General features: G+C 35.2%; 1 protein-coding gene across 5 annotated transcripts in view; it reads right to left on the reverse strand.

Annotated features, from left to right (window-relative positions):
* The window catches only part of FSTL5 (follistatin like 5), a 270,409-nt gene that overhangs the window by 180,615 nt on the left and 77,488 nt on the right, over positions 1–12,306 (reverse strand). For all 5 annotated transcript variants that reach the window (XM_074541193.1, XM_074541192.1, XM_005486310.4 and 2 more), the window contains exon 4: positions 5,707–5,955. In XM_074541193.1, the coding sequence (XP_074397294.1) occupies positions 5,707–5,955 (249 nt within the window). The remainder of the gene's footprint in view (positions 1–5,706; positions 5,956–12,306) is intronic.

A 12,306-nucleotide genomic window follows, 5' to 3' on the forward strand; every position in this document is an offset into this window, starting at 1 on the left:
CCTTGAATTTAGCTTCACTTTGCAGATCTAGTAGCAGATATTACATATGTTGGCCTCGTCTGCCAGTTAGTTTAAGCAATTTAAAGTAACACTGGGGAATTTAAGAGAGATATTTGAGACAAATCTTGCATAGATATTGCAGGAAAAAACAGCAGTTTTCCAAATCTCATGAGCAATGCAACTCAGGAAAATGAACTGTGTGGGGATAGCACAGTAGAGGAACAGTGCTAAAATTTATGGTATGGTTTCCAAGGGTACTAAGAAGATCCAGCTTTCTACTGGTTAGAGCATCACTTTCCAACAAAGTGCTGAAAGAAGTACCACACCAGCCATTAACAGGGATTTTTACCACTCTGCAATTACTAATGTTATCCCTGCAGGAAATCAGGAGTTAATATAAATTTCTTAAGTGTTGCACTAAAGGGAAGATATGTAGATCATAGGATGGATTAGTAATCTAAATCTAATAATTCCTACATGCTATCAAATGTTTTAAGATCAAGCAAAAACTTCGAGTTCTGAAAGATTTTTTTCAGATTTCTTTTCACAATACAGCTTGTGTTGAACATACTTCTGGAGTGATAACTGAAGCTTGACACTTTATTGGCAGCAACCTTAAGGGTAATGTTATATGCAGAAATTCAGGCTTTTAGAAAGAGTGCAATAATAATGCTCATGAGAACTTGAACAGAGAAGCCAACTGATAGCCAAAGTAAAAAAGCAAATACATCTTAAAAAAAAAGTTCTTTTTCATTGAAAATACTGGATTGATATTCACATTAACATACCCTAATTTCTTTTGAAAGATGGCTAATGATCAAACTTAAATAATGCGTTCAAGATTTATATAAAAGACAAGATGAAATATTTCTAGAAGTGAAACTGGTAAAATAACAGACTTTTATGCTTGCTTTGGAAGTATATGAACATCAAGTAAGATTAAATAAATGCCAGTGCTTCTAAATTAATGTGCCAATATTTTAAGAACCAATCTAAGATCATCCAGGGCACAAGTCAAACACAAAAATTTTGAAAGTACAATCTTTGAACTAATCTTGTGGAAGTCACTGTAGAGGCTAGATAGGCATTCTAGATCTTTTCTGTGGGATAGTTAGTATTTAGTTCACTTTAACTAATTCCCCCAGCTCTCTTTAAAAAGAAAGAAAGCCTATAAGCTTTTCCTTAATATTTACAGTCTACTGCTGAAATCCTACGTAGCTTTTACTCACAGGATCTGCTGTATGTCAAACACAAAAAAGCTTGCTCTGAATTTGTTTCTGCTTTCTTATTTCATAATTTTTATTTCTTTTCTTGGAATACAAGGCAGCCCACTCACATCCACCCTGATGATTTCATAAGACACCTTCATATCTTTTTTAAGCCATTTACTACTTTTGGTCATTCCTGCAAATGTTGTCTGAACTTTTTCCAGTTTCCTCGTACCTATTTTGAATAAGTAATTGGAAAGTCAGTTTCACAGCCAGCTCTTATCCTCTTCTCTGAACAGCTTAGTACTGGGAGCAAGCTTTCCAAGCTATGTTTCTACTTTGTCTTTCAGGAACTCAGGGGAAAAGCAAATGTCATAGCAGTCTTTAGATATTTAGATATCTAGATATTTTAGTAATAGTAGTAAGAAATCTGAAGCTCACAGACTTTTTAACAGACGAAAATATTCACCAAATTAAAAGGAGACAGAAAAAAAAGAAACAGAAGAGATTAAAATAATGTTAGTATCATAAGGGTGTCACAGAAGCTACATAAAAGTAAAAAGCTTACATATGAAGTAAACTTTATTCTACAAATATTCTAGAAAATTCAAAGTATATAGAAGTATTTGCTACATTCCTGAGGATTCAAAGCAAATTGCCATTAGCCACGATGACCAAGTGTATCACTGTATGGAAATAAATATAATCTTAAATATACAAGAAGCTCAGGGTGCATAGAAGATATGTGATGAATTGAATAGAAAGTTTTCAATCTCTAATTAGAATAATCATAAATATTTTACATTTTTTAGATCATTCAGGCTTGAGAGCTCCTCTGAAAATGACTGCAGAATTTTCATTCTCTAACATCCAGTTACAGGACACTGGACTTTATCTGAGGGAAATAGAGGATTCTACAGGTATACAAAATACTTCTAATTTAAATTCATAGAAAAGGAGATTATAAGTAATTAGCTTCTCTGTGGAATTCATTTTGCATCTATATGAGAAGAAATTGAGACAGTTTATTGACTAATTCTCAGGGTCACAGTTGGCATCCAAACATCTAACCAAGCCAGTAGGAAAAATCGTTCAGTGTCTGATGCATCATGACATGCCAATAAGTAACTGAGGGAATAATTACAGGAGTGGAAGAAAAGTAATTTCTAATTTAGTATGGCCATTATCTTGATCCGTGTGAAAAATCTAACATTTGCATAACAGTCTCAATCATCAAGGAAAAACTTTCAACTTCAATTACAGTTTTGCATGTCTTCCACACATATTTCAGGAAAAGGTGTGATTTAATTTGATGTGAAGAAATAAAGATAGCAAGTGAAATGGAAAAAAAAAGAAAAAAAGAATTAGTCCAATGAAACTGGAAATAAATAAGCTACAATATAAAGCACATAATGCATCAGAATTTGAAAAAAATAGCATGTCAGCAGAGTACAGTTTTGACACAGCTTTCACTACCACAAAATGTATTTATCAAATGTTTCAGAAATTGCTCTCTCTGAAGGCCTTCATGCTTTTTGTGTTGTATGCACAGCTTAGCTAAGACACACATTTCTCAGTGATTTAAACGGAGTTTCAACATATAAGCCAAAGATCTCTTTCATTTAGCAAGGCAATCTTTAAATTCCACTTAGCATGTAAGTGTTTAAAAGGGCGATTTTCAAACCATTAAGTAGAACTCATGATGTTTGAGATCAACTATAAATCATTTGGTTACAAGATGTATTATTCAAATAACTATAGCTACCTAGCTACTATTATAATGGTAATTGGGTATATAGAACATGAGCTTTTAAATTTTTTTCTCCAGACACAGAATACTAGTGTTTTCTGGTAAGCTTATTCATTTAAATAAGGTGTCTTTCTTAGCTCCTCTCATCTTGAGCTCCCTACGCAATCTAAAACTTAAAATTTCTGCATCAAGAAATATTTCCCCCTGAAGAGGGCAGAACAGAGAATCCAGTAAAGGATTTGAAGCACAAATCTCAAAACACAGACAGCCTTGTTAGAGATAAAATACAAACACAAAAAAAAAAAAGGCAGCTAAGTACACAGTAGTTTAATCTGAAAATCAATGATTAGCAATGAACCAGAAATTAAAAATACTCAACTACTGTCTTTATATAGTCATTGTTGACAGTGACTATCCTATCATCTAACAGCATCTTGCAGGCATTCCTTCCCCAACACCCTGCCCCAGCTCAGACTAGCTTCTTCCAAAGGATTTTGTGAAAGCCTAAACAAAGCACTCAGAATATTTATTTTATGATCTTCTTTGAATTTTTATGGTCTCAGAAGCAGCTCCTTGAAATGAGATCCCTTGTGCTGGAGAATATCAGCTAAATAACAAGGAGGACCTGTGGCAGTGCCCTTCTGACACCATCAGCAGTGATGGGGTTCACCTTCTCTATCCAGGAGAAGCACTCTTAAGGGGTTTTTCCTATTAGCTTTTAAATATTTTTGACCTGTTACTGGCAGAACCTTCAGCTTTATTGAAGGCAATCTACTAGTGGTTAGCTTAGAAATGTTTTGTAAAAGAATAAATCATATAAAAATAGCTCAACATCTTCTGCCTCCATTACCATATCGATATAGTGGATGTTGGAAGATATTTACAAAAGACAGGAGATGTTGGAAGATAGTCACAAAAGGCAACAATGCTTTAACAGCACGGTGCTCTACTACAGCTATGAAGCAGGTGAAGTTAACATGCAAGAAAATAAGATTGATAAGGTCCATATATATGAAATAAGAAAAAGAAAAATAACTGTTCCCATCTCACATGTTGAACACTACTGAAGTCAACATAAGATGAGAAAGAAGGAAAACGAAATATTTTACATTGTTTTTAGACATGTAGTTATAGTCCAAACTAGAGAACTTGAGTATCTTCACAAATAACAGTTTGCAGAAAGCATCTCAGACAAGGTCAGTCGGATACCCTAGGTTCTTTGCTAAAGACTGTCATTGACTAAAGGAAAAACCTACTTTTAAATTTTTGTAATCCAGCACCTAAATTAGGTGTCTGAAGTTGAACATCATTCAGAAACTCCATTGTCCACAACAACAAGTGTGAAAGAAGCATGGTGAATTTAAAACAAAGATGAGCTAACAAAACTTAAGGCAACCTTTGGGTTACATTTCTACCTGAAGTATTGTCTCATTTCCATAAATAAATCTCTCTTTTTCTAAGATGAAAAAATGTAGCAATGCTATAATTTTTTTCCCACACATGCCTTGAAATAATTTCTGTTGTATACATCATAATTAAGAACTTATTAGCCCCTTAAATTGAAATATTCTGTGATTTTCTACTGTCATTTCTTCTACCAGAGTACTGCATCAAAGTTTTGGGTTTTTTTAAGAGATTGTGATTGCTAAGATGGATGCATTCACATTTTGTTGTTAATGCACAAAACATTCCCTACAAGCACTATATGTTATACTCCTAGAATCTCATTTCTATTTCCTCTACTACCTCAGAACATGCGCTATGTACTTAAGGCCTATATATTGTGATGATATATCAATTTTATACGGTGTCCACAGTTAGTTCTGAACAAAGTTAAACTTTTGCTATTATTTATATATGGATTCCTGTTAGAAGATTTCCACACCCCCAGTTTAACCTATGGATACCTGTGCCTCAGCATTTTTTTTATGAACTTGCAGAGTTTATCATGTTTTCAGGAAGCACTAAAGAGACTAATAAAAAAGGGCCTTATTTAAAAAAAAATTCCACCCCCACCAAAGCCATCCATCTTTTTTTAACCAGTGAAAACACACTCAAAATCTGTCAAAGTACTCACAAATATTCAAACTCTGCACTGGCAGAGCTCCAGAAACCTGCAAGGTGTGCTCAAATTACACAAAAAAAGAGCATGTTGCAATTGTTGACATTGTCAGCATAAAAGGCTTAGCATAAGGTGTAGCTCTCAGAATTCAGGCTGGCATCTCAGCACTCAAAAGATTAAAAAGTAACTAATCTTGCATGCTTTGATGAGTACACAAGTAAACTTTTCATTATCCAAATTCAAAGCAAGAAAGACCCATTTAGCCACGAACAAGCTGCTGATCTATCAACTTCAACATCAAATATGAGCACAGGTCCTGCAATCTTCCAAAACTCCTCTGAAACCCTAAATTCTGTTTTTCCTGCAACAAAGATTAACATGCTTCAGGCTCTGGGATATAAATACATTTAGATGAATAAGGTCAGCCACCACATTTGTAAGGCAAGCTGCCATAGATTAGTTTCTAAGAGATAACTGGTTTATTCAGGTTAAATGCCTAGAGCATTGAGTATAAACAAAAGGGAAAAAAATCTATAAGGTATCTCTGGAGTGCAATACTTACTGTATTAATATTTCAAGTCATTTATTCACTCTACACTCAGTGCAGACGCTACAGAGATTTAATTGAACAGCTTGAAAACACACACCCGACAGCAATATTTCAGATATTGTTCAGCCATGCTTACCTTTAAAGAAACAATCTTCATTGTGTACAATGGTGATCTTTTGCTTTTTCAGACAGGCAGCTCTGTGCACTTCACAGTGGTTTTCATAGAATTCTCCGTCAGACCCACACACAGGTTTGTAATGTGGCTTGCAGTACTCCATGCACAGACACTCAGCTTGGCCAGTCTTCCCATTCACAACACAGTGCCTGCCCAGACCACAGTACTTGTTTTCACATGATCCAAAATGGCCATCCTGACCAAAATACCCTTAAAAAAAGAAAAAAAAAAAGGTTTTTATTTAATAACTACATTTTCCTTAATTGCATGCAAGGTACAAAAAGGATTGATTTGAGTAAATGAGTTGAGACTAAGTCTTTTGTTACATCCTTGACTAATATTAAACATACGTTGGCCTGATGTTAAAAAAATTTAGTGTCTTTATGATAATTTTTATACCTCTAATCATTGTCATAGTCTAAGTGCAATTTAGAGCAAGATCTAGTAACAAAAGTTACTCTTCATTAAAAATCATAGTAAATCATTAATTTTTCAATGTATATTGAAGTTTGTCCCCTTAAGATTGCTATATTTTTGCATGCAATAGAACAATGTATTCTCTAGATTTAGACCATAGGATTAGTCTCAAATTGAAAGAGACCCATAAGGATTGAATCTAACTCTGTGCTCCTTGCAGGACTACCTCAATCTAAACCATGTGATTAATAGCATCTTCCAGAAACTCCACAAACTCTGACAGGCAGATAAAATGGACTTTTGCACATTGAGACTGATCCATGAGAACAACTAAAGCAGAATCAGGACTCTGAATCAATATGGAAAATTTAAAAACAAAAAATAACAAAACCTCTATGGTGGCATTACAATGACATTTCAGGAAACAGAGCGGTGAAGAGCAGGACTGATATATCAGCTGAATGGTGGCTAGAAGGAGTCACCTGAACCTCTAAGTGGTATTTCAATTATGACAAATGTGATTTGGAGGGCAAACAGAGCTTTAAGACTGCTGCAGTAGAAATAGAGGAGTTTCTGCTGGCCACAACTTTCAGTTCCTTCTGCTCCTAAAAAAAGGAAATGCATTGTCTACATTATACTAACAAAGCCATCTGCGTTCTATCCTAAGTGTGCTGCTGCCACCATGTAAGATAAGCACTGTTGTCAGTAGTAGATCTCTTGGTGAAAGGGGAAGTTCAGTGCACAGTAATATTTCCCAATTATATGCCCAGTTTCCATTTTGCCTGCCATAGATCTAACTATAGCTTCTTGGCAAGAGAAAGTGTATGATGTGAAAACAATGTGAATATGAAAACAGAATTGAAATTGCAATTCAATTGTAATTTATTATTAATAAATAGGTTTTCTGATAACAATTGTGTCATAAAATATGCATAAAAATACTAAAATGCATCCAAATGTAGGAATAGACATTGTCCTTCACAGTTACCTAATTTTATTCTCTCGCTTTGTATTCCTAACATCCAGAACAAACACCTGTTATTCTAATGCTTTGCAATACTTTCCTTATCCTCACATCCTAGCTGAATCCATCATTGGCTAACCCATATAAAAATAGCATGAAGAAGCAAATTACAATGCATAATTTGGTAGCAATTTGATCATTCTGGATTCATTTTCCATAGCAAAATGTTAATATGTCAATACAATAGCTTGAAGCACATTTCTTCAAGCCACTGAGAACCTATGTTCTTCACTTCAGTGGCAGATACAAAATCTCACCACTTTTTCTTCTGAAACCTATGGGTCTATTAGACAACCACGCTTTGATTTCTTGCTTTCTCATACAGCACAGATTTTCTAGATAAACATACTACAGAAAGCACACAACCATGAAATTTGGCTCTAATGACATGCTTTCACTATATTACTTGGTAACAATTTCAGCACAAATTGAGAGGACTACATATTCACCTCAGGTGTTGTATGGCAGATATAACTAAGCCACAGTGATTTTTATACACATGTAAAGACCCAGCTGATGGTGGGTTAACCTGCTCATTCATCAAAATTACTTGAAACAGGAAAATCCAATGTTAAATTTTTCCCATAAGTTTTTGAAAACATTCCTCCTTGTGCCAATGTATCACCACTACACATGAGCAACAGACATAGACTGGCAGAAATTAATGTAAAGCAAATTTCCCAATTTTCTTATACAAAAGCTAAGCTCAGGTAAAGCTTTGGAATACCCAAGAGTGCTTTGCACAGGTCAGGTATTCACATTACAGAATGTAAGAACTTCTTTGAAGTGATGGAAATGTTACAGTTTGAGGACAAAGTACATAAACCATTATTATTTATGCTTTCTGAACTGAAGATCAAGATCTCAGAACACATCTGACAACTCCTATGAATTATTGAGAGGTGTGTGGTGACTCAAAAATATACTGTGCTGTATGTTATGAAAATAGAACTCATTTAATACTTCTCTTGGGACTTCATCTTAGCACTATAATTGAATCTGATGCCTGAATGCAAAACACCTTCTTTCAGATAAGGGAGAATAATTTACATTACATATATTGATATTTATAATATTGGTATTTGTCAACATATACCAATTATGTACAGCAATAAACAAGCAATTTTTCTGCCTTAATGAAAAACTGTATTTATGTTTTGTAAAACAATGTAGAAAATATTTTATATATGTCTTCATTTTACACCATTAGCTACTCCAAAACAATATATAAATTTGCACACATCACTGCATATGCAGCTCCTTCAACTGAAGTCTGTGGTAAAAGTCCCACTGACCTCAAGAGAAGCAGGATTCTTTCTCCAAAAACAATCTAAAGCCTTCAGTCAGCATTATGTTACAGCCATAAGTTTTGGCATGTTTAATAGGCACTATTCTGCACTGATAAGGAGCCGCTATGTGGTGTTTATAGTACATACTTAAGAAAACACACTTAGAAGTGTACTCTGAAGCACTCTACCAAATGGTAGTTACCAGATGACTCACAGCAAAGAAATAAATTAAATCCATGAAATTCCAAAACAGGTGACAAAATGCTCACACAACCATAAATTTGAATTAAATATGCACCCACTTATGAAAATATAAACAAATCAATCTAAAGAGGTACTGAGAAATACCTAGAAATGGGTCTAGATATAAGTTAAAAAAAAAATGAACAACCAAAACCCAGCTTAAGTAAAACCAATTTCTGCTGCTTTTCACTGCTCAAGGCCAAATTGCAAAAATCACTATATTTGGCAAATCCTTCATTTTATTTTTTGTTTCCAAAATGCTACTTCCATAATTTGAATCTTGGAATGGAACTGCTACTAAGCTACAGGAATCTTGCCATTAACAAAAAAGAAACCACATTTTAAACAAATATGGGCTGTGGCATGCAGCCCATCCATGAATGGCTGACTATGTCAGTCACCATCAGGAAATTGACGCTAATACTATTAATTCCTGGATATATTATAACTGAAGGAATACTTTTGATACCTTGATAACAGATGAGGCTTTCTTTCAGTTTCTTGGGGTTTTTAGGGGATTTGTTTGGTTGTTTGGTTGGGTTTCTTGAATGTCAGTATAGCTAAGTGAAGCTAAGTCTCCTGGGATAAAATTGCTTAGGGTACAGCACACCCCTTCAGGACACCATCATCATCACAAATACTGTTTTTTAGAAGGCTCTTGTTCTATCTAAGCACATGTTTTAGAAAGTAAATCAGTCTGAGAAGAACTTAGGATGCCATATTTAGATATAATTCAGTAATTTAGCTGGAAGGTAAGCAGCACATTCAATATTAAGAGACTGAAAGCCAATAATTTGGGATGACAAATAATCTAGCCATAAATGCAAATATTTTTCCAGCAATTGTTATTGCTTATGTGATGATAGGCAAGTCTACATTTGTCAAATGCCACAACACAAAAACAGGGAACCATGTACACATATGAGCTATGTACTCTGAATTTTCAACTAAAAAAGTATTATATTAACACATTTTGAGAGGAAACAAAATGTACTTTGTTCCATCTGAAAATAAGAAACATTCAAATTATAACACCCTAAAGTTAAAAAAAAAAATTCACTTTAATAACTATCACTAAAAATGTATTGCACGCAAAACAGTCAAAGCAGTCACATAGATTTTTCAGATCCTCTTGAAATTTAAAACTCTAAACAGATACCAAATAGAAGGGCAGAAGTTTTCATTTTTAGACAGTAAAGTAAAACAGCTTCAATTTAAAAAAAAAAAACAAACAAAAAACCACAAAACCAAACAACCCAAATAGTTTCAAGTTTTCAGTTGGGATTCCTCATACAGGCTGCCTATTTAAAGGATACTTCAACAGCATCCATAGCTGAGCAAGTTGTAGGTCACAGTTTGATTCATTTACATATGGGAATTAAGCTGATGTTTTAGCATGTTAAAGACTCACAGAAATACACACAGATACTTTATCCTTTTATCTAATCAGTTCAGAGCAACATTGCACAGTGAAACTTTGGAAATTCACGAGAGCATGAATCACCATGTTCTACAGCTGGCCCAGGGCTGGAACACACACACAGGCTTTCTGTGTGCTGAGCATTCTCTCACAAACTCAGACTGTTTTCCTACTTCCCTAACAATATAATTTACATTCATGGCTTCCTTCCTAACTGGCTGCATCACCCACGTGTCATGAAAAACAAAGTGGTAGCTACTTTTCAAGACAATGCAGTGATATTGTGTGTAAATAACTAATGATAATTTCTCGGGTCAAAAGACCTGTGGTCCAATTACTCCCTCTTCTTCTTAAAACCATTCTTTAAATTACAATTCCACCTCTACAGCTGTATCTTTCATAGATAGTGTATTAAGCAAAGGCCCAACCAAGACTGTAATCCTTATTTTAGTAAGTGCTCAGTGTAGTCTCAGGTTTTAGTAGCAAATAAGATTTATCACCACCTGCCATTAAGACTCATAGGGCATTAACACTGAGCAAGACCCCAGTATGACCTGTGAGAATCTGCTCATAAATATTAAAGCTCCAGATTTTTTCTATTTTTGAACTGTAGCATTTTAGCAACAGTTCTTTAACAATTCTTTTATTTCACTAGCCAGAACAGCTTGTAATTGCATTGACTCAACATGACACTAAATCTGCACTACTCATAATCCAGAAGTCTTAGTATATTAAATTCTTCAGAAATTTAGTTGTTTTTTTTTTTTTTATTTTGGATAGGAATATTTTGGGCAGTGGACAAAATTTAAAGAAAAGTGTGGATTATTTGAGAGTAAATAAAAAGAAGTTCAAAAATTTGCCAATATAATGATTATAGTAATGAATTTCCACCACGCAACAGTGCATATCTTAACAAACGGAAGAGAACTAGTGGCTCAAAGATGGGAGGGTGGGAAGAAAGGACAAACAAAAGCCCCACAGCCATGCAGGAGCAGGATGAGGAGCTGCAGCCCATGGCCCTTAGAAACAGCACCTTGTATAGCTCACAGCTCGCAGCACTGCTCCCGCCTGCAGCAGTGAAAGAAAATCACACACATGCTCACCATTATCTTCCTTTGGCAGGGTTTTCTTTCAGCACCAGGCAAGTAAGGGCCTGTGCTTTACACTAAAGTCTATTCCACCTGTGTGTAAAGTAAGTTTTTGTCTGGGTCTTGTACTCTCCTTTCCTTCCTTCTTCCCTGCCTTCCCCCTCTGCCCTCAGACATACACCTACATTTCCTCTTTCCTTCCCAGTAGGGGCACTGGAAGTATTGTGAAGATTTACACCTCCATAGAACATGATTGAAATCTTCTGGTGGACTCAGTATTTATCACTGAGGACCAACTTACAGATATTGACACAGGCATTATGACTGTACAGGATTTTTTTCAACCTTAAAAGTCAAGCCTAAATACACTTAGGAGAATAGGGACTCTATATTCAAATAAAGGGTAAATTACCTATAAGGGTAAATTGAAACAGATTAGGAGAATGTGCCATGCTTCTAAAGGAAATAATTTGCAAAACTACAGTAAGAAAAAGGAGAACAAAATAATGTCAAGTAATATCAGGGAGATCTGTAAATGCTGAATTGCCTAGCTATTAACCTGAAATATTGAAAGCTCCCATAAAAGTGCATCTCTCAGCCAGAAACAGTCAGGTTAGCATCTTTGATCATATGAATTTGTTTTTCTTGCCAGTACTTAGAAGCCATCTTCAGCAAAATTCACAGAATTTAGTTTCCACAGAAAAGAGAAAAATCAAATCATACCTCCTTTACTTGATTGAAATTGAAGACCAAGAACAAAAATGCCACATAAGACAATGAGGAGAAGTGACAATACAACCACAACTACACAAAAACATCTTTTGCTTATTAGGCAGAAACTTTTCCCCCTTTCCAGATCCTTCACCTGCTCCTCTCTCATCCTCGTAGCAACCCCTTTATAATCTTGCTCCACTCCAGGTGCCCACATCAAGGGGCTCAGCAGCTGCCTGACCCTTGCCTTCTGCAATTACAAAGCATTTCCACATGCTCCTGCCTCTGTAAACTTTCTTGCTCGCTAACAGGGCTGTGAAACACCGGTTTGCTATCACAGCAAATCCCTGTGACAACTCCACTGGGGAG

This window comes from Zonotrichia albicollis, chromosome 5, assembly GCF_047830755.1.
Source record: "Zonotrichia albicollis isolate bZonAlb1 chromosome 5, bZonAlb1.hap1, whole genome shotgun sequence".
NCBI classification, from domain to species: Eukaryota; Metazoa; Chordata; class Aves; order Passeriformes; family Passerellidae; genus Zonotrichia; species Zonotrichia albicollis.